Below are 27,044 nucleotides of genomic sequence, written 5' to 3'. Positions count from 1 at the left end.
AGTGAACACAGAGCTGATCAGCTGGTTGGTTGGATGACTCTGGGGCCCCCACAGTCCAGGTAGAGACGGGCGGTGGCTGGTTGGTTGGATGACTCTGGGATGCCCACAATCTCAATAGAGACAGGAGGTGGCCGGTTGGTTGGGTAACTTTGGGGACCCACAGTCCACGTTAAGACAAGAGTTGGTAGGAATGTTCTAATGAGGTGCCACGAGCATCTGCTCAACTACACAGCACAGTACTGTCCGCGTCGGCGGGCTTACTGGACCCGCCCACTGAACCCGTCTACAAGCCTGGCAACGCAACGGAACCGGCACGCGAGGAAGGCATGGCCAGCGCGCCCGGGAACCCTCTGGGCCGGCCCAACTCTGTGCAGAGGTCAGCGCTGCCGGCGCCGCCCGCGAGGGGGCGGGCAGCCGGCCGCGTACCGCGCCTGCGCAGCACAGCGCCCACGCCGGCGGCCCCGGGCGCTGCCCCGGAACTGCGCCGGCGCATTGCGCCCGGCGCTAAGGGGCGGGGTTTCGTTGCGCCGCGCGCTAGGCTGGGGCAAAACCCGGGCCGGGATAGGGCGTGGGGCAGCGCGTCGGGACGTCCCTCGCGTCGGGCCCGACGGCGCGTGCGCGCTGCGCGGCCGGCCGGGTGTCTGGGGGGCGGGGCGGGGGCAAGTGTGGCTTTTTTGCCTCGTTGTCCCCTAGCGCCTGCCGGACAGCGCGCAGGCTGGCGGCGTCATGAAGATCTGGGCTTCAGAGCACGTCTTTGAGTAAGTTTGGGGCGTGGGGCAGGTCGGCGGGGCGTATGGGGCAAGTGCAGAGTGGGCGGGCAGTTCGGGCCCCAGTCGTGGCGAGGCCGGGGCGCCCCTCGGGAAGCTTCCAGGCGTCGGGCCTAGTGACGGGGGAGCGAGGCCGCAGCCCCACGGGGTCCGGGGGAGGGGAGGGGCGGGGACGCGAGGTCTGCGGCCCCGGCGGTGGCGAGAGCGCGGGACTTGAGGCCTCGCCGCCGCCCCGGCTGGCAGGGGGTCCAGAGACGGGCACTGGCAGCCTGGCCCCCGGGGAGGTCCCCCGGGCTGGTCCCCCGGGCTGGTCCCCCGGGCTGGTGGGGCCTCGCCTGGCACGAGGTCCTCGACTGCACTCGGGGTGGCAGAGGCCCCTGCGTGCCACTTCCGGCTGTGCCAGACCGGGTGGGACGGGACCCGCGGATGCCAGCAGGAAGCGTGGGCGTCGTCGGGAGTCTGGTCGCCCCGCCACCTTTGGGGGGAGCGTCTTCCCGGGTGAGCTCAGGCGACCAGGAGGAGAAACTTCTCTGGCAGCGCAGGACCTGAGGAGCGGAGCCTCGCTACAGTTGGAGCCCAAGGTCCCGCTCTGGTTCCAGCACGCTGTGTGACCTTGGGCTGCCCATGTTTATGGGAGACACGGAAGACGGTGGCGCCGTGCGGGCCTGCCACCGGAGCATGACTTGGAGGCCACGCTCAGGGACATCTCTTGGTTAGAAGAATTTCTTGGTAACACGGAAGGCCTCAAACCAATTAATTGGATGTTGGGAATGGACTCTCCTTCTGGGCCCATGACTCCGTATACAAACGAACCACGCGTATAAGCAGCCGTATCATTTTTTTTTGCGCAAAGAAACCGTTAATCCTAATAGTTAATCGAGGGAAGCACTCTTCATTGGCCAGTGCGCCCTCCTGTCACTGATTTGAAATGTCACCTTCGGCCTAAACTCTGTTGTGATCGACACTTGAATCCATTTCTTTTCTTTTTTTTTTTTAAAGATTTTATTTATTTATTTGAGAGAGAGAGCACAAGAGGGGGGAGGGTCAGAGGGAGAAGCAGACCCCCCGCTGAGCAGGGAGCCCGATGCGGGACTCGATCCCGGGACTCCAGGATCATGACCTGAGCCGAAGGCAGTCGCTTAACCGACTGAGCCACCCAGGCGTCCCTAAACAATTACATTTTTTTTTTTAAGATTTATTTATTTTTTTTTTTTTTTTAAAGATTTTATTTATTTATTTGAGAGAGAGAGAATGAGAGACAGAGAGCATGAGAGGGAGGAGGGTCAGAGGGAGAAGCAGACTCCCTGCCGAGCAGGGAGCCCGATGCGGGACTCGATCCCGGGACTCCAGGATCATGACCGGAGCCGAAGGCAGTCGCTCAACCAACTGAGCCACCCAGGCGCCCTTGAATCCATTTCTGAGCCCTCTGCTCTGTTCTGCTGATCTTGCTGTTGTTGCCACACTGTTTTAATTTTTATAGCTCTGCCGTATGTTTTAGCTTAACCATTTGATTTTTTTAAACCATGTTCCCGAGGGCAGTTTTAAAAGAAGTCAACTCTTTGCATACTCAGTGAATCAGACACATCCAAGAGTCCATGGGGTCCTGGGAAGTACAGAACATTAAAATCAGAGGGAAGGTTCCTTTCTCCATAATGCTTGCAGTCTTTCTGTAAATTTGATGTTCTTTACCTGGTAACAGTCTTTACTACTCTGTTTCAACCCTTGGGATCATAGGTGGCTTCTTGCTGGCAATCCTCTTCCGGATTTCAGTGCTCCATTTCTTTGAACTTTGATCTCCTTAGAACGTTCTTCTGTCTTCCCTAACACTCTTCTCCCTGCTACCCCTCCACTTCTGCTCTTCTCTTCAGTGTTTCCCTCTCTTCCCCTTCAGTGTGAATGTTCAAGGAGATTCTGTTAGTGGCCTTCTTGTCTTGGATTTCATCAATGATTCTTAATCTTTTTGCCACAGACGTCTCTGAGATTTGATGAAAGCTCTGGGATCCTCCTCCCAGAAGATAGACATATTCAAACAAATGCTGGATGTGTCCTGGAAGAAGCAGCCGTGATCCTGATTCTCCCCAAATAATCTGGGCTTTTCAGTCAGGGTCCCAGCTGATACATACGTACTTAGGACACCCAAATCTGTACCTTGGGCTCCAGCCTCTCTCGAACTTCAAATCCTTATTTCCAGCTCACATGTCCTGTGGACTCCCCAAACTCAGTCCTGAAATGGAAGTTACCATCTCCCCTCACAAATCCTACCATTGCCAAGTGTTTCATGTCTTAAGGACGTTACTGTCTACAACATCAAAGTCATCATTCTGTCTTACCCATATATGTTCAGCACTTCCTTCTGAGGCTTCACATATAGTTGGCATCCAGGTGAAGCCATTCATTGATTCCTTCAACAAATAGGAATGCTCACTATGTGCCAGCACTCTTCTTTGAATTGGTTACATATCAGTAGATTAATCAAGACGTTGCTGCCTGGCTGGAGTTAAGTATACCTAAATGTCCACCCACCTCATTTTCTAGGTGAAGATGTCAGGCAGGTGGGTGAGGTTCTGCCTGCCCTTTGGTGCCATTCTGAGAGTCTTCCAGTGTGAGGTCTTTTCGCATGATTACATTATTAGGGTTCAGGTTAATTGCTGGAAGACTGTTAACATTGCATTGTTTGTAATGTTTGAGTTAATTATGTTTCGTAAAGCAGTCTTAGTTCAAGTTAAGTCAACACCAGTGTTTTCGAGTTGGCTCAGAGTAAAGAAGGACTATATTACAAATAATACATAACCACCCCGAAGCTGTATGCAATTATTAATTTTTTAGAGGGGATGGGGGGAAGAGATAAGTGCAAGGAAGCCAGATAACCGTGGTATATGACTAGATGGAGACAGGGACAGGGTTCATCTGATTTTCATTTTAGATAGTTGCCTTGGTAACAGTCTGAGTGTTCGGCCTGTATCACTTCTATTTGTAGGGACTGTTTAGATTTATGAAGTAGCTCCCCTTATGTACCTGCATTGATTGCTGAATAAGGCTTGAGATTAAAAACAGAATGAGGTTCATTTATATAATAGCAAAAATGATGAAAACATTAAAAATGTCACTGGTTGTCCAGGGTACTGGGAAATGAATGGTGTTGAGATTTTCCTTCTATTGGCAAGAAGTAGTTGTCAGGGTTAGTTCTCTGAAAAGTTGAACTGGATTAATGGCCTACCTATTTTGCTTTTGGAAAAATAAAAAGTAATGCTGTGTGGTTTATCAGTAAGTATGGTTTGAAACATTATCTCCAGATCTCTTTTTTCCTTTCAACGAAGACAAGAGCGCAGATAGGGTAGCATCAGACTGCAGGTGGGCTCAATCACCTCTAATACTCATTGTCGTTAATAAGGGGCTCTTTTGAAAAGTATGGCTTTTGTACCAGCATCTTATTCACACAGGTTGAGAAGTGAACAAATGTACATCACATTTTGAATCATCCAAGCACACGGGCTTTTTCAAGAAGATAATATTAAGAGAGAACATTAGAAAAGAGTATATTAGAAGCGCCTTAAAAACACTTGATGGTATTGAGTGACTTTTCAAAACAAATCAGAATCACTCCTTTGGGGAAAGCAATGGATAAAGATTGACTGGAGGGGCCACTGTTACTTATTACCTTAATATAGAGAAAAATATTTTTTTAATTTATAGTATTTAAATCAGTAATACTTTGGATCTTTTTGTAATCCCTAAAAGAATTTTACTCTTGTTACATCTTTATAGCTTTATGGAACTGGGGCCAGATAAAAGAACAAACAGTATAGTAATAACAATTCTTCCTGCTTGTTTTCATAGAACATATTTTTTAAAATACATTTTTGTGAATCAGTGATTCTTAGAAACAAAATTTACATGTGAAAGTGAACATGGGTAAATAGGAAAGATTGTTTAAGAAACAGTTCTCTAATGTGTTATAGGCTATTTATATCTTTATAGACCTCAGTTGTACCATATAGCCTGTGTGCTGGGAAAATACTGAATTCTATACATATTCAAAATGTAGATTGAGCTCCCCAAGTCATCTTTTAGTCAGTGTTTCAGGAAATAATTTTCCCTAGTTAAATTAATTAAACTTCAACTGTAAAGAGTGATTTGATGGGTTATAAAAACAATTTATATGCATATTTTTCAAATGTTTGGTTTTTGGTTCATGTCGGCAGCCACCCATGGGAAACTGTTACGACAGCTGCAATGCAGAAATACCCAAACCCTATGAACCCAAGCGTGGTTGGAGTTGATGTGTTGGACAGACATATAGATCCCTCTGGAAAGTTGCACAGCCATAGACTTCTCAGCACAGAGTGGGGACTGCCTTCCATTGTGAAATCTGTAAGTGTGTCTTTATTCCTGTGGAAATGTGACTGCTGTAGAGAAGTTTTCTAAACCACATTATAATTTCAAATAGGTTGTGGGAGCCGATTCTGAATGTCATTTTTGCATCAGTTCAAATTGTATTATAATAAACTTGAGTTATGAGTGTATAATGAATTGGAAATATTATTACAGTCTTCATGAAGGCGCCTGATAAAACCTTCTGAAGGAAGCCAGCTAATGCTCTGTAATCTAAAAGGAGTTCTGTTCTGCTTTTCCTGCTTTGCCAGCCACTTCAGACCAGTAGTAAGAGCTAGAAGCCATGGGCTGGTGGCAATGGTTAGCTGACAGTGGCTGTGGTCAGTGGTGGGTCATGACACTAGTTGAGGAGCGTGTTCTCAGGCTCTGCTGTGCCACAGTTGTTCCGAGGTTTGAGACTCCTCCCCATGCATTGAAAAACAGAATTCTGTTCAGTTACATGTGATCAGGCTTTAATGAGCCAATTTAACCAGCAAGAAACTGGAGTGCCAGATGATTACAATGTGAGAGAACTGGTATAATAAGCACTCAGTTGGGGAAGGTAGGTCCACTCAGAAAACTAAAGGACACATTTTTCAGCAGGAATGTCCTGATTGCTTCCTTTGCACAAACCACTGCGTTAGATAGTGGGGACACAGAAATGAGCAAGGTCAGGGGGTTGGCTTGGGTTCGTGCACAGGAGTGATGCTGGATAGGATGTATTATCCTCCATCATGCGATGGCCGTTTTTCTGTCTGGAGAACGAGGCCGCAGCACCCTCTCCCTCAGACTGCTCTAAGAAAATACTGACAGATATTCTCAAGCTCTCCTTTCTCCAGATGCCATGTTTACCCAAATATTCTGATTTCCATATTTCAGGCTCAGTGCTCCGTTGTCACACCTTGGCGGTTTCCGTGTCTGCTTTATACTGCAGGCGTTCTCCCTGGGCTGGTCGCTAATTGCCTCTGGGAAGGGTTTTTGTATCTGGCAGTCTCATCTCATTCATGGTGTGTGAATTCCCGTTACCCTCCAACGGGCCTCCTTTCTGACCCTTGTCTGATTCCTCCTGTTTTTTACGAAACAGATTTTTTGGTTCAAGATATTAACACATTTTTACCTTCAAATAAAATATTGATACACTTGTTAAGAAATCCCTCTTCCTCTGATTACTAATTGTAAATGTTTTATTTAGCTTATTGGTGCTGCAAGAACTAAAACATACGTGCAGGAACATTCTGTAGTTGATCCTGTAGAGAAGACAATGGAACTTAAATCTACTAATGTAAGTGTGGGCTCCCTTTTGTTTTGATTTTAAACTAATAATTTTTGTCTCTTCTGTAGTTGATGTACAGGTGATTATATGCTGTATTGTCCTTTCCTGCTCCTCACTAGAGCAGTGAGGCTACTTCTTGTTTCCAGGGGACAGCACCCATTAGCATGAATTTGGGATCATGTGCATATTACTACTGTAATGCTTTTGTCGTATTTATTATTTTTATAATAAAAAGGAAGCAGTGAATAGTGAAATTTAAGTTCTGTTTTTGCAGTAATACCGAAGTGCTTTATTTGTTATTTGTATATTTACCTAGCAAGATTTTGGTTTGTGAATTAATTTTGTAAATGTTTTTCATCTTGGTTTCCAAAATGATTTGATTTTTTTTTTTTCATTCTGTAGATTTCATTTACAAATATGGTTTCAGTAGATGAGAGACTTATATACAAACCACATCCTCAGGACCCAGAAAAGTGAGTAAAAAATGTTTTGACAAACTTCTTGTACCGAGTGTGTTAATTTTTTTTTATCAGATATTTCTTTTAAAAAATGAAAGGTCATTCTGAAGCTGTGTGAATGTGTTCTGTTCCAGAACTGTTCTGACTCAAGAAGCCATAATCACTGTGAAAGGAGTCAGTCTCAGCAGTTACCTTGAAGGACTAATGGCCAGTACGATATCTTCAAATGCTAATAAAGTAAGTCAGGCTGCTCCCTAATCGTTATTCCTGGGTTTCCTGTCTTGAAAGAGCTTAGTACTGAACGTGTGTTTGTCCTGGCAAACTGACTCTCAACCGCAGTGCAGTGAGAATCCATATAGGCAGTTTCTTGCACAGGCTCTGGGGTCTAGCACCCCCGGGATTTAAGTGCAAGCCATAACTCTTACCAGCCTTTCAACCTTGGACAATTAAGTTAACCTTTCTGTGCCTCAGTTTCCCATCTGTGAAGTAGAGATCAGTTAGCCATCTTACCAGTTGGGCATGAAGAGTAAATGAGATAATATATGGAAAGCGTGTGCCCAGGGCCCAGCATGTGGGAAGTGTTTGGTGATAATGTCACTGTGTGCCATTGTTTAAAACACCAATTCTCAACCTTCATTATCCCCTCTGCCCCGTAACCCCCAGGTTTGTTTTAGACATCCTTTTTCTCTAACAGCCACCACCACATGAAAGTATTTAACACCATGGATAGATGGATGAAAGAATAAATGTGCTATGTACATAAAAAGAGTGAGATATTTCCACCTCTCCCCACCCCCAACTAATTTTTGCCCCTTGGAGAATGCATGATTTAAAACAATTTAAGTTTAGAGAAAGAGATACTTAATGCACTTTATTATAACACATTTAATATAATTATTCAGCAGTCCAAAGATCTTATAGATGACTTCTCTGTACCAGAGGAAGTGCTAGGCTAGACTAGGAATACAGTAGGGAACAAAACAAGCGTGGTCCCTGCCCTCGTGGAACTAAGAGAAAGGCAACATTAATCACGTCATTGGGAAAGGAAAAGCACACAGAGATAAAAGTATTTCATGAGTGTTCTGTTGCGTGCTGAATGAGGGGCGCGTTGGTTGTTAGGGGTATGCCAGGAAGCCTCTCCAGCAGAGGGGCTGTATGTGCAAAGGCCCTGAGAGAGGAAGCAGGAAATGCTTCTCATTTCCTCAAGGATCTGCATTAGGCACCAGGAGAGAACGGTTGAAGAGGAAGTTGGGGACCAGATCTTCCAGGGCCTCATACAGGATTTTGGTTTAAAATAACGGACCAAAAAAAAAAAAAAACTGGGTTTGACCTTTTGATCCCCCAAGAAGGGACCACTCTAATCAGAAATAAGGAAATGATCACAATCACTGAATTGAGATTTTTTGATAACATCTTTTGCATGCAAAAGAAAAATGAGTTTATAGATCAACTTCCAGTTGGCCAAGGCATTTGATATTTGGTAAATAGTATTAAAGAAAAATAAGGACAAAAACAATCCATTCTAGTGAGGTTTAGTTATACTTGTAGAAGCCCCTTGTTACTTCCTGATGTGCCATTTATTTGATACGTGCCTTTGCTCTCACTTGGTAACAGTAGATGTGTTGGATTTTTTTAAGGGCCGAGAAGCAATGGAATGGGTAATACATAAATTAAATGCTGAGATTGAAGAATTGGCGGCTTCGGCAAGAGGGAGCATAAGGACACCGATGGCGGCGGCCGCATTTGTAGAGAAATGAGGATGAAAGTCAGTACCCAACATCCACACCCCCAGGTCTCTGCAAACTGGCAATATATTTATTTGTTATTTAAAAAAATAAAACTATATTTTAGGTAGAGTTTTTTTTTTTTTTAATAAGCTGAAGAAAAGCTATAGGACTTATGATCAAAACAAAGAGGGTGCAGGGTTTCTAAATAAAAGGGATCATCTGAGAGTAGTATTGTTTGAAATGACCATCTGATTTTGAGGATTCCAGTATTTATGTGAAAATTTAACAATTTTTGAAAAGTACTTGAAAAATCATATTGGCATATTAAAATCTCCTTTAAGGTGGAATTGTAAAGCTTTTCATGCATTGGAACTCTACCTGGCTTTGGACCAACCCCAGAACAAAGCAGAGCCACCTAAATACATAGAATTACCCTGCTATGGTAAACTGCAAGAACTTGCACGAGGGAATGCTCTTTAAAAGGAGAAATTATAGTTTGAAAAGACAATTTGTATAAAATAACTTGTTCTGCTATAAACCACTGTTAAAAACCAGTGTTTTGTTGTGGTACTTAAATGACATTTTTGGAATGAAAATTATCACTAAAATAATAACTCCAACAAACAAAAAAAGGATTTTAACGTATTAAAGAGTACTGTATTAATTTGCCAAAGTTTTGTAACTTAGGAAAGGTATTACCTTCCTTGGATTTGTACTTTATGACTTAGTATGCTATACCGTGGGCTGGTGATGTTCACTGAAAAAATAGTGTCATTACTGGAATTTTGCAGCACTCTAAACTTAAACAGAAGAACAGCTGTTCACATCTTTTAGCATTTCACATTTGCCTAACTTATAAATTGCCATGTGTCAAAATCATGGCTCTGTAATTGCTAAAGCATGATATGTCAGGTTATTTGAATATAATTACTTTTTGAAGTAATTGTGACCACAAAACATCTTTTTTACATGAAGAGCTGTACGTCATTTGAAATTACTCAAACGATGTCTTTCTGAAGCACAAATCCCAGGTACTTAGTGTTTTTAATAATACGGTGCAACTGCGGGGGGTGGGGGCGGTGGGGAAGAAAAAAAAGAATAATAATGAGAAAAGCAGCATTGACCTAAACCAACCACTATGTGAATTGCTTTGCAGCTTTTATTTGTGGGAAATCAATTGTTTTGGATGCTGAGGGGCAGCTGCAATCTGAAAAACAATCCAGTAAATGTATTCCATATTTTGTAGCAGGCAGGTAATGACCAGTAAATACCATCTTTGATACTTGCAGTTGTTGCATACAGAGTATTTTTGTTAAAAGGTGATTAGCTCTTGCCTTTATCTTAACAGTGCTAATGTAATAGACTCATCAGGTTTCCTGTAAAAGAAACCAGTTAGTATATGTACATAAACCACAGAAATAGTATAGCAGACTATTTAAAAATTAGTGTTTTTCTACTTAAAATGTTGTTTAGCTTAAGACTTCTTAGGACATTTGTAAAAGCAACTTAAATCCAGTAAGGTTTTTGACTATTTTTTTGTAACCGGAGATGGTTCTTACAAATGAAATAACATTTCAGTTAAAACGTAGGAAATACTGATCTTTGATAAAAAGTTGCCTTGTATAATTTCTGTAAATTATACCTGTTCTGAAAAAGGTGTAATGCTCTAATGATAAAAAGATTTCTAAACAAATTTTTATCCTGTTTTTTTTTTATTCTAACCTAATGATAAAATTCTAGAAATTTTCATTTTCCAGTGTAGTGAAGTAGCTGGTAGTTTGTGGCTTTTACCTACTGAAATCTCCGTGGGCGGCAAGTAGATGCATTTGGGGGGACTGAACTGGGACAGTGTTCACAGGGCCCCCTCGGACTGGGGGGCGGCTTACCCCATCTAGCATTAAAGATGGAAGTTAGGTTTCTAGTTTCTGAAAACTTCTTGTAGCGACGTGCTTGCTGCTCAGTTTCTGTTCAGTCACGGCTCCGTGTGCACAGGCGCCCCTGCGCCCCGGGCCCGCGCCCCCCGCCCCCCGCCCCCCGCCCCTGCCCGCGCGCTGTCTGGGCCGGGTCCGCTTTTGCCCACTGCCCCCCGGGGGAGGGGGCGAAGTGCTCCGCGCCGACGCCGGGGCTCCGCTGTGCCCCGGGCCGCGGGTGGGCTCCCCCGCCCCGCGCGGCCCCCAGCTGCCCTCTCGCCCCCGCCGCCCCGCCGGGGTACTACGGAAGCCCGCGGGGCACGCGCTCGGGGCGCCCGAGGAGCCAATCGGTGGGCGCGGCCAGCCGGCCCGCCCGGGGATTGGCACCCGAGGCCCCGGCCGCCCGCCCCCATTGGCTCCCGGCGTGGCGGCAGCAGGGGCTGCTCGGGAGGGTGGGCGGGGCAAGAGGCGGCGAGATTGGCAGGCCCGGAGTCCCGCCTCTTCCGGTTCCCAGGCCTGACCTTCCTGCCGCTGGGCCGTGCGCCGAGCCGACATTGAGGCGTCCTCGCGATTCGACTCGACGCGTCCGCTCTCGCGACATCATGGTGGCATACTGGCGACAGGCTGGACTCAGGTAGACCCGCGCCTCGGGGGTGCGGGGAGCCAGCGGCGCGGCCCGGCGTCGGGGCTGGGGGAGCGCGGCCCCAAGATGGCGGCGCACGCCCGGGGGGCGGGGGCGCCTCGAGAGCGCGCCGCGTGGGCGGCGGGCCCAGCGCCTGCGGCGGGCCCCCCCTGCGGAGTGTGGCCGGGCCCCCGCCGCGCGCTGCGCCAGGTCCTCGTCCCCCTCCGTCCCCAGCGGGGCGCCGGAGCCCCGGGCCTGGGCCCTGCGTGTGTGACCCCGGCCCGCACCCCGGGCCTTCGTGTCCAGCACAGACGGGTTTTTATTGCACCCCGACTCCCGTCGCTGTCGGGCTGCCTTCCCGGTAGAAGGGGAGGAGGCCCTCGGTTCACGCACAGAGGGCGGGTGGGGGCGGCTCGGGAAGCTCACGAGTGGAACCCGTCGGAAGACACGACCGCCAGGGACGGGGGCGCCGGGGGCGCCGCCCCGCACCCCTCGCACCTGGCGGCTTCGCGCGGGGGGCATCCCTGTGACTTGACTGGTCTCGCTCCTCCTCGGGCGGGGGGCGGGGGGGTGCACCTGCCTGGGACAGCTGAGCAGCCCGAGCGTCCTGCCTTGTGAGGTCAGGCAGTTTTGTCCAGTGGGGAGGTCGGCGGTCCCCGGACCAGGAACCATTTCCTGAGCACCTGTTCTGCGGTAGGTGTGGCGGCCTCTGCTTTGTCACTCCTCCCCACCGTCAGCGGGGCAGGCACCGTTATCCTCCTGTTTTACTCTCTTGTCTCCACAGGTGGATAAAGTGGCGGAAAAGCTTGAGCAGCCTTGAAGGTCAACCCAGTTAGTCAGCACCCGAGGGGGCATTGGAACGCCTGCCTCTGGCCCAAAAACACAAATCTGAAACATGAGAAAATAGACAGCAGCACTCCCCCCCCTTCCTGTTTTCAAAAAGTGTAGAAAGTGAGCTGACATTTTTTGGAAAATAAGATGTTGATGGGAGTCCATCTACCAAACAGGAAGCAGGCTGTTAGATATTTTGTTAGAATTAAGGATGTTCTGTAAGGACTTTTTGGTTTCATTTAGAAACCTTGATTGGGAAGCATCTTCAGTGGCAGACTTGGGAAACAAAATCCAATATTCTCAAGGAAACCTTTAAATAATCAGGAAGAATTGTTGAATTCAAAATAGTTTTTTCTCTTTTAATTGTATGTATTTTACCTTGTAAGAATAGTATAAGAAAAAATTTTAAGTAGAGAAATGGGAAACATCACTTACAGCCTCTCATAACATTTTGGTCTATTTCTTGTGCTGTGGGATTTTTAAAAATCACTGAATCTTTTATTTTAAATTAGCATGTATTAAAGAGAGAAGATGGTATAAAGAAGAAAAACCAAAGATTACCCATCCTAATACCAGCTAAGACTTTGGTACATTTCCTTCTGGTCTTTTTCTCTGTGTAGATTGCTTCTGTCACTAGTCATTTTTAAATCCCGTTCCACTATAATGTACAAATCAAACCAAAATTTAAAATATGGGAAGGGGAAAAAAAAAAACAACGACCAGTCTGGCTGGATCATTGATAATTAACTTTATATCATCTTTCATTTCCTCCCAGCTATATCCGATACTCCCAGATCTGTGCAAAAGCAGTGAGAGATGCACTGAAGGCAGAGTTCAAAGCAAATGCTGAGAAGACTTCCAGCAGCACCGTAAAAATTGTGAAAGTGAAAAAGGAGTAATCTGTAAGTTACTGATTTGTTAGAAGGCTTGCATCTGAAGTTCTTAGAACGCTTTCAAAACAAAGTAATTTTAGTTTTGAATTCTGTCCATTTTTTTGGTCAGTCAGTACATTCAGATGTTAGTGGGTAATAATTGAAAGCATACAGGTGATAGGAGTCCTGTGGCAGTGTAAAAGAATCTCGTTTCAGGCCCTGACAAGCAGAAGTAATTGGCCCATTGATTTTCAGCTCATTTAGCAGAGCTTAGGTAGAGAGCCATCTTATTTTAATTAAACCTGTTTCATTTGTCTGCACAACATCAAATAATTTGGAGGATAAACTCCCCACTTTTTGTAATTGCTGTCGGAGTTACGTAACAGTGCAGGGGCATGACAAATTGCAGTTCTTTGCGTCTTCATTTCCCCCACATCTGCTAATGTTCTCACAAACGACTGCTTCCTGACCATGAGGGCTACCAGCACAGGCAAGGGTCCTGCGATTTTATCAAGCAGGAACATCTGCGAGGACCCTGCAGTGACAGCTGTTCCTTTGCTAAATTTATGATTCTTTCAGAGGGCTTGGTTCATTTTACTTCTACGGAGATGTGAGCCATGTAGAGTTACATCCTGTGCAATAAAAGACAGTTTTGTACAGTTGATAAGTTCTGACTCTTCGCTCCCAACTACTAAAGTGATTTGATCTCTAAGCCTCTTTCTTGACATTGTTATTTCAAAGATAAGCAAGGCAAATACCAGAGAGACGTTTTTCAGATTTAATATTCTTGTTTTGCTTTAAAAAAAAAAAGGCGTCAGACCTGCAGTGGCAAGGAAATGTGATCAATATGAATCCTTTGGCAGCTTGTGGTTATGAGCAATTTTACTTATTGGAGCTGTCTCCCCTAAGCACTTTTCATTTCCATTTTGAATTAGTAAATATCTTACTGAGTCTGGAGATGCAGTGTTTTGAATGTGGCCCTTTTTCTAGGGGCTCTCCATCTCATCTCCTAATTCTAAGTAACGAGACCTGCTTTTGTGTTGGGTGGTTTTAACAATGAGCTTGCTGAGAAAATCACTGAGCCTCTGCAGCAGAGCCAAGCCAAACTCCACATCGAACTCCCTTGACCTTGTGATGTCCTTGGGGTCAGGAAGTAGTGCCCAGCTCCGGTAAACAAAACAGACCTGCTCTCTGTATGTCCTGCAGGGGATGCTCCCAGCCCTTGAGCACAGGGGGCTTTTAGTGTCTTTTTAAAGGCAGAGTAGTTTCTTTATAGCCCAGAGAGTACGTGGTTCTACTTAGGAGGGAAGTTCCTGTTCGGCTAAGGCCATGCACGTGAACCAGCAGTTTTTACAGCCAAGAGCCAAGGGTCAGCATCAGCACTGTGAAGTGACACCAAAGTTACATTACACAGTTTGTGACAAGGAAGTCATTGCCCATGTTCATGTTGGATTTTTAAGAAAACACAGAGGACTAGCAACTGTTGCATTTTCTTCTTTCCTCCTAGACCCTGACTAAAGCTTGAAATGCTACATTTTCCGAGGTGAAGATGTGTGGGTACATGTTATGGCAGATTGAAAACGATCTCCCTGCATGGAAAAAAATCCCTGTCTTGTTCTAGATTGACAATGCCAATAAATTGAAGTATGGTTCACTCTTGCTGTTGGTTCTTGTTTTCCTTTGGACTTTTTCTTCATAGGAGCTATCCCCACCTTGAGGATTAGGACCTTAGGAACTGCAGTTTCTTAAGGTAGGGGGAAACAGGTTTAATATCTAGTGAGCAGAGGGAAACAGAAAAGAGGTTTTAAATGTCTCAGGATAGAAAGTTCTCTTTTTCATATCAATTGACAAAATTAGCCTCTTGTTGAGGCTCTCACTGTCCCTTATCTTTGAATTGCAGAAGTCACGGCCACGTGGCGGATGGCTTATTACCCGCTGGCCTGGTTCTCCGGCACAGCCGGGTTTTTGCCTAAATGACAAAAATTACTAAAAGCATAGATAAGAAGAAAAAAAAATACTAGATTGCGGTCTTCATTTTTTATTGTACACTTAAAACCTGTGGAGAAGAGCTAATATCGGGATTTCAGCAAGAAATGTGCTTGACATTGTTTTGTAAATGAATCTGTCCTGGGAGCACTCCCCATGGGAGATGGGTCCAAGCCGTTCAGTACCTTGCTCATGGAGTTGATGGCTGAGCTGCAGCCCAGTCTTTAAAAAGACCTCTTGCCTTCAGGTCTGGGCTGGGGGGCGGGGCGGGTGTGGGCGTGAGGTTGGCAACTGCTCCACGGTGTTTGCATGGTGTCTCGCTTCTTCATTAAATGCTCAGGCGTGAAGACTTGTTGCAAGTGTTTTGTTTTTATCTTCCTTTCAAACTTAGAAGCACTCAGCTGAGTAAAACACCCACTGCAAAGTTAACTGCTTGATTTGAACTGTTTTGGAGAATGGAGAAATAAATTTGAACAGGAAATTTTGAAACAGTTCGGTTTCTGTGCCAGGACCAGTTCTCCCCATGGTACTTAAGCTAACAATAAGTTCTGGGAGCCACTGAGCAGTGCTCAGGAGGCGCCCAAGAGAATGCCTTTGTTCTCGGCCTTCTGCAGGCGATTTCCTGCCCCCGGGCACTTGACCTGTAGGTTTTATTTAATTCTTGGCCCAGGACAGGCAAGGAGGAGCTCCTGGATGGAGTGAGAGCCCGGCCACTGGGCAGTAACCACTTGAGGGCCCCGGGAGCTCTTTGCCTGGGCCGGTCTGCTGTTCTAAAGTCAGGGCACCTCAGCTGTCAGCACCTCAGTCCCCAAGGTCAAGGTACTGGGAAGCATCTTTCATTACAGGGATAGGAATCAATGAATCTCGAGGCTGTCAGGCCTTTTTCACAGACGAACAAAGCTGATGGGCAAAGGGCTGAATTCTTTGCAGCCGGGTAACTAGAGAGAAGTCATCAGCGTGGGAGATAGGTTAATTAAGGTGAGACTTCGGGGGGCGCCTGGGTGGCTCAGTCGTTAAGCGTCTGCCTTTGGCTCAGGTCACGATCCCAGGGTCCTGGGGTCGAGCCCCATATCGGGCTCCCTGCTCCGCAGGAAGCCTCCCTCTCCCACTCCCCCTGCTGTGTTCCCTCTCTCGTTGTGTCCCTCTCTGTCAGATAAATAAATAAAATCTTAAAAAGAAAAAAAAGGTGAGACTTCGGGCCAGGGCTGGTGATAGGGAAAGGGATAAAGCAACTGAATAAAAGACAAGTTTACTGTCCAGCAAAGATTCTTTGAGCCTCTTTCTCTGTGATTAAAAATCCTGAATGGATACTGGGATAAGTAAACTTCCAGTACCAGGCCTGCTGGGCCCCTGGCAGGACTACTGTGTCTGGATGACTAGAGGACCCTGATCAGACCTGGCTGTGGGCATTTCACTAACTAGTTGAGTGGTTTTTGAGGGAGTCGTTAATCTCTGCTCCTGCGGGCTTCTTGTGTGAAGGGAAGGAACGGACAAGCTCTGAGACTCTGATCCCATGTCTCTATCTCTGAGACCAATGTTGCCATGGCAACCATACCGCTAAAGGAATAGGCTCAAAATCTGAGGGGATTTCTTTTGGTTTCTAGTGGGTTTTTTGTTCGTGTGTGTGTGTGTTTGTGTTTATTTCTACCATACAAAAGAGTAGGATGGTGAGATACATTTTGAAATATTTTTAACTACTCAAATTAATCAGTCTGGGCGGGTAGGCTCCAAGAAAAGGAATTTATTTAGTCTGAAATAAAGCAATTTAGCCATTTAAAATTGAATTTCCTTGTACTTTAATGATTGCTATTGAGCAAACAAAAATCTTGACAGTAATATAAATCAGCAGGTTTTTTTTTTAATTTAGAACTGTAGCCTTCCTTGTATCTATTGGATTGCCTTTTTAGATTTGAGAAGGAAAGTGCTAGAAGCAGCGCGTATAAATTCTTATAACATCAAAGGTCATAAGTCTTTTTAGCTTCTGAGAAGTTATGAACTTCAAATGAGAGTATATAGGTACATTTTCTTAATAAATCTGCTTTTGTTTTTAATGGCTTGAGCCACAAGTAGGAAGTGTTTAAAACTTTTCTTAAGTGTTGTAAATAGAAGGCTTGTCGCGATGCCAACAGCAGGACCTCGTTTTCTCTGCGCACGTATTTTCGTTACTTCTCACGACGTGCACGTGAAGGAGTGACGTTTCCCAGAATGAGCAGGCAGTGTCGTCCATCCACCTGCTACCTTACTGCAGATGACAAACGCAGATCTGAGAACCTAGTTGCCTGCAAGTAAATATTTCCTGCAGGGAGGGTCGGAGCCTCTTCCCATTGCCGGCTACCCATGGATCAAATAGAAGAGCTCAGTGGTAATTCTAGAAGGCCATTAAGACCCTTACGGCCCTGGAAGGGATGGCCATGCAATGTGTCAGAAATAGGTAAACTGTAATTAAAAAGTTATGGATGATTTGATTACACTCCTGTGTATTTGGTCCTCTTGTAATGTGAGCAGATTAAACTCAGGTAATGGTCAAAGCTGTGTCATCATGCAAACATTTATGGCAACTTCTGCAAATTAATTTGAACTGTAAAAGTTCCCTAATGAGACGACGTCCTCCACGAGGAAGAAGGACACTGCGGTGGTGCCGCTGCCGAATTCCTGCATTTGAATGGTTGCCCAGCGCCCCTGCGCACCGGGTGCCCTTTCTGAAAGAGCAGAGGCTACCGAGTGCTTTCAGAAGGTGTTTACTGAATGAAAGTGAAAAGGGCATTTTGAAATAGCCTTTACCAGGAAAACCGAAGATCGTGATTAATGAATTCCCAGAACCAACACCCCTAAAAAATTTAGAGTATCTAAACATCTATGTTAGAAGGTAGCTATTCAGAAATAAGGATCAGAGGATTGGGGTTGGTGACTTTTGCCTGTCGTTTGAGGGGTTTTTTTTGCCAGGTATTTTGGTGAAAAGCACTGCCACTTTGTTTTCTGTCCTCCCTTTTTTCCCTTTCCAGTTAGTACGCGGACGTGCACACAAGGTCTACGCGATTCACTAGTGGATGCTGACTCACACTTGCCTCGGCTGCAAGCTCCCCAAGTACCAGTTAGTCACCTGGCTTTTCGGGAAGCCAGCGAGCACCAGGAGGTAGGATGCTGGGCAGCGCACATGACAGAAGCTGGGGTATGACTCTTAGCGAGGGTGCCAAGCAAGGGTTCCAGCGTGCTCATCGGTGCCACGAAAGGGTGGAGAGTGGACGCGCCGCGGTAGCCATGCACGCGGGTGGCCTCGAGGGTAGTCTGGAGGCCTGGCCCAGCGCTGGGCCTGCAGCAACTGCCCGATCGACATTTCTCAACAAAGGCGGTGGGCCTCACGATAACTTCACTTTGCCACTGAAGACCGGGTCATAGAGTGCGCAGTGAGTAGCAGAGTCTTGAAGGCTAGTGAATGCCCGCGGAAGGCCCCAGCGCCCCCACTCCCGCCCGGGCCCCCGTCCCCGCGGCTGTGCGTGCGTGCGGACACCGGGCGGCTGCGGCGCGGCCCGTGGGCAGCGGGCGGGCGGGACGGCAGGGCGGCGGGAGGGGGGCTGCGGCCGAGCTCACGCGGCCCCGCGAGGTTCGTGCGGCCCATCTTCCGGTTCCACTTCTGCCTCGCCCACGACCTCTCCGTCCTCCTCCCGAACCGCTCTGGCGTCTTGCAGTTGCTGGTACTCGGCCACCAGATCGTGGATGCTGCTCTCGGCCTCGGCAAACTCGCCGACGTCCATGCCTTCGCTGGTGTACCAGTGCACGAACGCCCTCCTCCGGAACATGGCCGAGAAGTGCTCCGCCACGCGGCCGAAGAGCCCCTGCACGGCCGTGCTGTTGCCGATGAAGGTGGCGGCCATGCTCAGCCCCGGGGGCGGGATGTCGCAGACGGCCACCTTGACGTTGTTGGGGATCCACTCCACGAAGCAGCTGCTGTGCCGCGTCTGCACGCCGAGCATCTGCTCGTCCACCTCCTTGGTGGACATGCGGCCCCGGAAGATGCAGGCCACGGTCAGGTAGCGGCCGCGGCGCGGGTCGCAGGCGGCCATGGCGTTGCGCGCGTCGAACACCTGCTGCGTGAGCTCGGCCACGGTGAGCGCGCGGTACTGCTGGCCGCCGCGGCTGGTGAGCGGCGCGAAGCCGGGCGTGAAGAAGTGCAGGCGCGGGAAGGGCACCATGTTCACGGCCAGCTTGCGCAGGTCGGCGTTCAGCTGGCCCGGGAAGCGCAGGGACGTGGTGACGCCGCTCACGGTCAGGGACACCAGGTGGTTGAGGTCGCCGTAGCTGGGCGCGGCCAGCTTGAGCGTGCGCAGGCAGATGTCGTAGAGCGCCTCGTTGTCGATGCAGAAGCAGGCGTCGGCGTGCTGCGCCAGCTGCTGCAGGGACAGCACGGCGTTGTAGGGCTCCACCACCGTGTCGGACACCTTGGGCGAGGGCAGGACGCTGAAGGCGTTCAGGATGCGGTCGGGGAAGTCGTCGCGGATGCGGCTCAGCAGCAGCGTGCCCATGCCCGCGCCCGTGCCGCCGCCCAGCGAGTGCACCAGCTGGAAGCCCTGCAGGCAGTCGCAGGCCTCGCTGGCGCTGCGCACGGCCTCCAGCACGCTCTCGGCCAGCTCGGCGCCCTCCGTGTAGTGGCCCTTGGCCCAGTTGTTGCCGGCCCCCGAGTTACCTGCGCGGACGGACGCCGGTTAGCGGGCTGTCCCGGTGGGGGCGGGAGGCAGGGCACCACTAGGACGCACCCTCACCTCGGCCCCCCGGGGCGTGGGGTGGACACCGCTGCAGGAACACCTACCGTAGATGAAGCTGTCCGGGTGAAAGAGAGCTCCCAATTTGCTGGATCGGATGCTGTCCATCGTCCCGGGCTCCAGGTCCACCAGCAGCGCCCGGGGCACATATTTCTTACCTGCGTAGAAAAATAGGAAGAAGTCAGCAAACTGTTGTTTTTCTAAAAGTTAATGTTTCATCAAAATAGAACCTTGTGATACCCGTCAGGAAAAAGGTATTTCTAGAAGAAAGACATTTGAAGTAATATTCTTGACCCCAACAAGTGCATACATCTATAAAATACCTTCGAAATCCTTTTTCCATCATTTTCTGTGTTGTTTTGTTGTCTCGTCAATGACAGAGATCCTGCCCCTACTGGAAGCGATTCTGGTTTTCATTTAAGAACTAAACAGGAGGGCGCCTGGGTGGCTCAGTCGTTAAGCGTCTGCCTTCGGCTCAGGTCATGATCCCAGGGTCCTGGGATCGAGTCCCACATCGGGCTCCCTGCTCAGCAGGAAGCCTGCTTCTCCCTCTCCCACTCCCCCTGCTTGTGTTCCTGCTCTCTCTCTCTCTCTCTCTCAAATAAATAAAGTCTTAAAAAAAAAGAAAAAGAGTTACACTTAAAAAAAAAAAAAACTAAACAGGAAAGGTGGTGCTTGAGCGGGGGGGGGGGGGGGGCGGTAAACACACGTGCCCCCACTCAGTGCCTTTTTCCCCAGGCCCTTGCCCTAGACGGGACTTGGGGACCCGCCAGTCTCGGGATCCCACTGCGCTGCCTGGACATCACCCTGCCCGTGTTCCCGGGGCAGGTGAGCATCGCGACCAGAGTACAGCGTCCTACCGTGGGCCTCGTTGTAGTACACGCTGATCCTCTCCAGCTGCAAGGCACAGTCCCCGCAGTAGCCCCCGGCCGAGTCGATCCCATGCTCCTCGCCAATCACCTCCCAGAACTGAAAGCAGCAGGAGGGGAGGTCAGTGTACAGAGGGACCCCAGAAAAGGGCAGGTGGGTACCCATGAGCCAGCAGATTGGCCAGAGGGACAGGAGGAAGGGAGTGCTGCTGGGCCTGCCCGGAGGGGTCCGTCTGGCCGCCCCTTTCCCAGACGTGCCTTTAGGCCCATCTCGTCAGTGCCAGCTCCACGGTGTAATTTGCTCTTGCCTCCACTAAACATGAATATGAAGACGGTGTTTTGTACCCACCTGAACGACTTAAATAAAATGCCAACGCATAAAATATTAAATTGGATTTTGCTCCTATTAAATGGAGGCCACGGTATACATTAAGGCTGTCGTTTTACAATTCACATCAGACCGGGTATTTCTAATTTCACCTTCTAGGTGCTTCAAGCTAGTAAAGTACAGATACCATTAAATGAAAATAGACTGAATTCTTATCTGATTTCACAATAATATCTCCTTCGCTTGGGTATTTATTTTCATGCAGTTTTCCAAAAAGCCCATAACTAGGACATCCAGGCCCAGCTTTTAGCCATGTGCATTTTTCATGATCAGGTATGCACACAATTCAAGATTATGCACAGCTCTTGTAACTATTTGAAACATATGACACTTCCAATCACACATACAGTATTTATTAATACAGCTGTGTGTCTTAATATGGAAACAGTTACTGAGATGGCCCCTTTCACCGCCCTAGAGAAGGACATATTCAAGTGCAATGAAAATATATTTATTTATGTTAAAATCCCCAAGGGTGTTTTCCCAGCCATATCTTATAAGTGATGGCTCTGCTCTGGCCATGGTCTCATTAACCAGACTCTATTTTATAGTAAATTACCAGCACTGTTCAGGGTCTGAAAGAGTTAATAAATTTAAGTTCTATAACACCACAAACTAAACGTCTCTTACAGTTCTTTTGGCCCCAAATAATAAGTAGTCGCCGGGGCTCTAAGCACCAGACAACACGATGCTGGCGGAAGAGCTAAGAACCTATCTGGACCCTGCACTTCCTGTGCCGCACTTCCCTCCAGATTATCTTCCCACTTCGGAGTGCTGGGGCTGGTGCCTCCCACTTCTGTGTGTGTTCGACTTAGGAACATCTCATCACCTTGGACGGAAAAGCGGCAACTTCTTTTCAAGGAGTGATATTCTTTGCCCCAGGTTTTAAACACCTGCATTAAAAGACTAGTTTTTCATAGCTTTGCTCTTCACAATAGCTAACAGTTGGAAACCACCTATGTGTCCACTGACAGATGAGTGGATAAACAAAGTGTGGGGTGTCCATGCAATGGACTGTTTTTCAGCTGTAAAAAGGAAGGAGATTTGGACATAGGCTGCAACGTGGGTGAGCCTTGAGGACATAATGCTCACTGACATAAGCCAGACACAGAAGGGCAGATACTGTGTGATGTCACTTCTATGAGGTCCCTAGAAGAGTTCAAATTTGGGTGTCCCTGGGTGGCTGAGTTGGTTGAGCATTTGACTCTTGATTTCAGCTCAGGTCCTGATCTTGGGGTCGTGGGATCAAGCCCCGCATTGGGCTCTGTGCTGGGCACGGAGCCTGCTGGAGATTCTCTCTCCCTCTCCCTCTCCACCCCCCCACCTCCCACTCACACTCTCTAAATAAATAAATAAATACAATTTTTTTTTTTTTAAAGAGTTCAAATTCTTAGATAGTAGAAGGGTGGGTGCCAGGGTCTGGGGGAGGGGAAATGTGGAGTTAGTATTTAATGGGGACAGAGTTTTTAGCTTTGCAAAAGGAAAAGCATCTTGGGAGATTGGATGTACAACACTATGAATATACTTAACAGTATTGAACTGCACACTTAAAACTGATGGCTGGAGATGGTAAATTTTACACTGTTTTACCACAATTTTTTAAAATTTAACTTTTAATGCAATTAAAAATTTTTAAAGCTTTATTTATTTATTTGTATTTACTTATTTTAGAGAGAGATTCCCTGCTGAGTGCGGAGCCCACATGAGGCTCCATCCCATGACCCGTGAGATCATGACCTGAGCCAAAACCAAGAGTCGGATGCTAACCGACCGAGCCACCCAGGCGCCCCAATGCAATTAAATTTTTAATGCCATTCATACTAGTGAAAGTAATTTCAAAATGGCAAAGGGAACAATCACATGGCTGTTAGTACAAGTGTGTAAAACTAGGGTTGAAATTCGGGTTGGGGACCTGTTGGACTGTGTCATCTCTTAGAGTTGGCCACTGAACCAGGCATTGTGTACAAAAAATTTAGGTGGGGAGGGGACACACTCATGTATACTCCAGAGAGTGTATTTTAATTATTTCTGCTACTACACCCAAAAACGTCTAGGTTTACCTCCTTCATCTCCTATTGCTTACTAAATGGAACAGATGTGGATCTTTTTAAACTTTGCAGCATAAACAAGGGAGGGGATGGAAAGGCATCTTAGTGATATCGTGTAAAAAGTTGCCAACAAACTTTAGGAAACTGTTTTGAGACAAATGACTGTCTTTAGATATGAAAGTTCATTGCTAAAGTCATGAAAGTAAACAAGCTTCCCTGTAAGAGGTGGTGAAATTAACATGAATTCAGTTAACCCTTTCATCCTGTCCTACCTCCTGTGTCTCTTTCACTATGGGCATCGGTTAATGAAGCCAAGTATTCAGCAAGCACATGCGATCTGCTGGACTTGCCTTCCCTGCCAACTGAGGATATTTTCTTAGTTGGCTACACCCAGCGACCGTAGGAAAGCTAGTCCTAGTAATTGAACTTTCCTTACCTTGGCTCCGATCTGGTTCCCACACTGGCCGATCTGAAGATGCACGATTTCACGCATCCTTGCTTTGCGTCCAAGTGTAAGGTCTTCAAGGAATCCTCAGTCTCTGGGAAAGCCGCCCTTCTTCACTGGTGGGGGCCCAACACGACTGGTCACTGCAGTGATGGGACCAGATGACCAAGCTGGTCCCAGGGTGTGTCCACCGCCCAGAGGCCCAGCCTCTACTCTCTTCTGCTCTTTGCCTGTCATCCTGGCGAAGGGGGTGTTTCTTCCTCTCCCAAAACAGAATATTGCCCAGTCACTTCCTAGAGTTCGAGACCAAAGCCTGCCTTTGTGCACAGTGCCTGGAGGTCTCGCACCAGGTGTGGGCCTGACCGTGGCGGACTCTGGACACCCGGGTGATGGGGCTCATGATATGACATCCAAACCACAGCTCCCAGCTCATGGGGTGAGGGCACCACCTCCAGAGAGCTCTCCCTGACCAAGCCAGTTGTGTTATTAGGAATCCTTTGTCTAAACCCATCGCTTGGCAGATGAGGCCACGATATCCCAGCGCGTGAAGTGACTTCACCATAGTCACACAGCCAGTGAGACGTCCCTACCTTGCTTTAGACCTGGCCATGCGTCCCGTGTCTTCAGCTACGTTTCCTAAGGAGCGCTCCGACAGCCACTGACAGTGCTGACGTGTCCTTTGGGGGAACAAGGGTGGACAGTTTTTATTTTTACAGTGTCTACTTTAATGTAAATAGGAAAAAAAAATAATTAGCATTTACAGTAGTAAAATGATAATGAAAGTTTCCTTTGAACTTGGCGAAGTTGTAAAGGCAATTTGTGATTCTTCGGCATTTGGGAAAGCGCTATCGAGAGACACGATCTCAACTCCGTGGCTCGCCATCAAGGCCCTTCCCAGCGTGGCCCCACACTTCCCCTCCAGCCCCTTCCCCGGACTTTGGTCCTCAGAAAGCCTGTGCTTCGGTCAGCGTGGCTCTCCTCCTGCTCTGCGTGTCAATTCCTGTTCTTCCAGAAACTGCAGAGCGGCTGCCCAGGCCAGGACCTCCCCCCGGAGCCCCGAGGAGTGGGCAGCCACCCCCGGTGGGCACCTGCTTCTCCAGGCCTCTCTCCAGTATTTGCCAAGCTCCCGGGGCCCCCGTTGTCGGAACAGCTACAGACAGAGACCTGCCGTGGGCTGGGCACACGTTGGCAGCCAGGGATGTGGAAATGAAGGAGACCCACGCAGACACGGGCCCGCAGGACGTGGACTCAAAGGCAGGACTGAAGGCACACAGACCCAGAGTCCCCGGGCACTCCCTCCCCTGCCTCTGACCGGACAGGTGACCGCGGCTGAGAGGTCTGCCCTGCCTATCGTCACCCTGACGGGCAGGCCGCTTCTAAACCCTCTGCACTTTCCACAGGCCTGGCGAGGCCCGAGACGGGAGGTCAGGGATCCAGACCGGCAAGTCACTAACTTCTGTAGTGGCCTTTTTGCTGGAAAATAGCCTCTACTTCTCCCAAAGGAGTTCAGCCCCGAAGTAAAAGGAGCTGGAGTGTTCCCTGCAGAACACTGACGTGGGGAAGCAGGACTTTGTCCCGTGGGTGCCAGCCCAGGGCTGCCCCTGTCTTCCACTGTCCAGTGACCTCACGGGCCACATGCCGAGCGAGAGCTCCGCGCGACCCCGGGTCAGGGACCCGACCAGGGCAGAAGGTACTGAAAGGGGCACTACTGGGACACCTACAAAATTTGAATACAGACCGTGTGGATTGAACAATCACATTGTATCCACGTTGTATTTCCTGAATTTGATCATGGCCGGGTTAGGCAAATGGAAATTCTTGTTTTCAGGAGATAGTATGAAATATTCAGGGTCAAGAGTCACCTTGCCCGCAGCTTGCCCCCAAACAGTTGGGCAAGAACAGTAACAATGTGATAAATGTCGAGAGAGACGGGTTAAGCACATGTGGCAAGATGTTAACAATTGGTGAATCTTTGTAAACGAGTACAAGATTAATACTCTTGCAACATCTCTGAGTTTGGAATGTTTTCCTACTCCAATCTGAATGACCACATGATTGCAGCTGCTTCTGGTCCAAAGCCTGCCACCCGCCACGGTAAAGAGAAGAAAGTGTAAATTCCAGAGGAAGAAATGTGCATGTACTTAGCAGTATTTTCTGCACAAGTTAAAAAAATATATACACAGAATAAACCTTTCAGCTTCCATGACATTCACCCCCACACACACACCCTGCGCCTACCTTCACCCCTTTGCTCTTCTCTCTGGTCCCTCACCTGCCCTCCCCAGCCTCCCCCTGCTCATCAGACCGCAGAATTCCAGGGCAGCCCCTCTGCTGCGCCCCCTGAGCCCAGGGTCTCCGCCGCAGCGTCCTGGCTGGGAGCTCCCGGCCGGCGCCAGAACACGGGCTTACGGCCCGCACCTGCGGCTGTGTTTGCTCCTCACTTATCCTCATGCCGTATCTCCCCACCAGCCTGGGAGCTGCCCATGTCATTTCACCTTTGTATCCCCAAAGTGCCTGATACGGAAGAGGGCCTCAGCAAATGTTTGTGGAGTACGCACCAACAGCTGGGCTGCTCGCTCAGAATGGCAAGTTTTCCTCAAGCCAAGAATGTATTTATTCACAAGTATGTCCTGATGGGCGAGGTAGGGGCATGGGGCCTGAGGACTTTCTTCTCTGGCCCCTAAGAGGTGGTCTAGGCTGAAAGTAGAGACTGTTCCAGGAAAGCTGGATGTCAGGGATGGGTTGTAGATGCAGCGACCGCACGAGCTATTACGGGAAGCTGTTGGCTGGCAGGGCTGCTGAAAGGGGCCCGTGTTGGCCGCCGCGGGGACCACTGGGCCGGGCCCGAGGGGCATTTTTGATCTTCCTGTGTTCATTCTTTGCTGTATGAGCAGGATCCAGTGTGCTGGGGTCCCCCCCGCCAAACCTCCACCCTGGAGCACATTCCTCTTGGTCATCTCAGTTTGCTCAGGGAGGGAAAAGCCCAGATTTCCGGATGGGTGCTTAAAAGGTTTTTCTGTTAATGGGGCAGTTGGCAAAAAAAAAAAAAAAAAAAAAGGAATGGGGGGATCAGGGGGGAGGAGAGGAGAGGAACCCTGTTTGCTTTGATTCCCTGCTCTGCCGGCAGTGTTGACTCAGTCTGGCCCGCTGTGCTGAGCTTTGGCCACTGTGAGGGGCGGGGCAGATCAGGGCAGGGAGGCTTGGCGGCCCCAGCCGCTCTGGGAGGCCCACCTCCTCCTGAAACTTGAATTTTCCCAGCTGTAGAAGGGGATGATGGTCCTGGGTCCCAGGTTTGTGGGGAAGACAAGGCACACTGGGGGTTAACCCCCAACACCTCCTCGCAGGTGGTGTTTTTCACGTGGGCTTCGCGGGATGGAAGCAGATGTGTGGACAGCGCCATTCATTTGATACCTAGGAACCGAATGCCCACTGCGTGTCAGGGCCCAGAGGGCTGTGCTCCAGGATCAGAACTGTGTGGACAGAGCAGAGGGGCAAGTAGTGGGTCCACACCGTCTCTGCTCTGTTGTCCGCATTTACCAAGGGACCTGCTCCCCTGAGGAAGGAGCTTTCCTCTGACCACCAACTTAGCACAAGCCAGGGGAGTGGTGAAGGTACATGCCTTTCCCAGACCACAAGACATGGTCCCTTCCTGGGACGCAGGTAAACTGTCCCTTGAGAGACCGTTCCCCAGGGTCTGTTCTCCAGCCAGGCTGAAGGTGA

At 48.5% G+C, this 27,044-nt stretch overlaps 3 protein-coding genes across 4 annotated transcripts; 2 read left to right on the top strand and 1 right to left on the bottom strand.

Moving 5' to 3' along the window:
• Positions 1–599: 599 nt before the first annotated feature.
• On the top strand, positions 600–12,861 carry PRELID3B (PRELI domain containing 3B). The gene is made up of 7 exons (XM_045886039.3): positions 600–758; positions 4,970–5,138; positions 6,331–6,420; positions 6,814–6,884; positions 7,004–7,106; positions 8,507–8,661; positions 12,735–12,861. Exons 1-6 carry the CDS (start codon positions 727–729, stop codon positions 8,624–8,626), a joined length of 585 nt encoding a protein of 194 aa, XP_045741995.1. The 5' UTR covers positions 600–726; the 3' UTR covers positions 8,627–8,661; positions 12,735–12,861.
• On the top strand, positions 10,981–20,171 carry ATP5F1E (ATP synthase F1 subunit epsilon). 2 transcript variants are annotated; one of them, XM_064573407.1, is made up of 3 exons: positions 10,981–11,140; positions 12,735–12,861; positions 17,820–20,171. In XM_064573407.1, exons 1-2 carry the CDS (start codon positions 11,109–11,111, stop codon positions 12,856–12,858), a joined length of 156 nt encoding a protein of 51 aa, XP_064429477.1. In that variant the 5' UTR covers positions 10,981–11,108; the 3' UTR covers positions 12,859–12,861; positions 17,820–20,171. The 2 variants fall into 2 exon arrangements, with proteins under 2 accessions (XP_064429477.1, XP_045741994.1); XM_045886038.2 differs by lacking the exon at positions 17,820–20,171 and adding an exon at positions 14,339–14,490.
• On the bottom strand, positions 18,402–23,772 carry TUBB1 (tubulin beta 1 class VI). Its single transcript, XM_045886037.3, has 4 exons — positions 23,316–23,772; positions 20,435–20,543; positions 19,622–19,732; positions 18,402–19,498 (listed from the first exon to the last, which is right to left on the bottom strand). The coding sequence occupies exons 1-4, from the start codon at positions 23,370–23,372 to the stop codon at positions 18,402–18,404; spliced, it is 1,374 nt and encodes a 457-aa protein (XP_045741993.1). The 5' UTR covers positions 23,373–23,772.
• Positions 23,773–27,044: the final 3,272 nt, after the last annotated feature.

The sequence above is a fragment of the Mirounga angustirostris genome, unplaced genomic scaffold, assembly GCF_029215605.1.
Source record: "Mirounga angustirostris isolate CCGP_5_RB_7025 unplaced genomic scaffold, mMirAng1.0.hap1 SCAF_10, whole genome shotgun sequence".
Taxonomy (NCBI): Eukaryota; Metazoa; Chordata; class Mammalia; order Carnivora; family Phocidae; genus Mirounga; species Mirounga angustirostris.
Note: the sequence above shows the minus strand (reverse complement) of the source record. Positions and strands in the feature narration are given on the sequence as shown.

Coding starts and splice junctions, on each gene's coding strand:
- PRELID3B (XM_045886039.3), top strand. CDS start 727: ATGAAGATCTGGGCTTCAGAGCACGTCTTTGA. Junction 759..4,969: donor GCTTCAGAGCACGTCTTTGA/GTAAGTTTGGGG, acceptor TCATGTCGGCAG/CCACCCATGGGAAACTGTTA. Junction 5,139..6,330: donor TGCCTTCCATTGTGAAATCT/GTAAGTGTGTCT, acceptor TGTTTTATTTAG/CTTATTGGTGCTGCAAGAAC.
- ATP5F1E (XM_064573407.1), top strand. CDS start 11,109: ATGGTGGCATACTGGCGACAGGCTGGACTCAG. Junction 11,141..12,734: donor TGGCGACAGGCTGGACTCAG/GTAGACCCGCGC, acceptor ATTTCCTCCCAG/CTATATCCGATACTCCCAGA.
- TUBB1 (XM_045886037.3), bottom strand. CDS start 23,372: ATGCGTGAAATCGTGCATCTTCAGATCGGCCAGTGTGGGAACCAGATC. Junction 20,544..23,315: donor GGAACCAGATCGGAGCCAAG/GTAAGGAAAGTT, acceptor TGCTGCTTTCAG/TTCTGGGAGGTGATTGGCGA. Junction 19,733..20,434: donor GTACTACAACGAGGCCCACG/GTAGGACGCTGT, acceptor TTTTCTACGCAG/GTAAGAAATATGTGCCCCGG.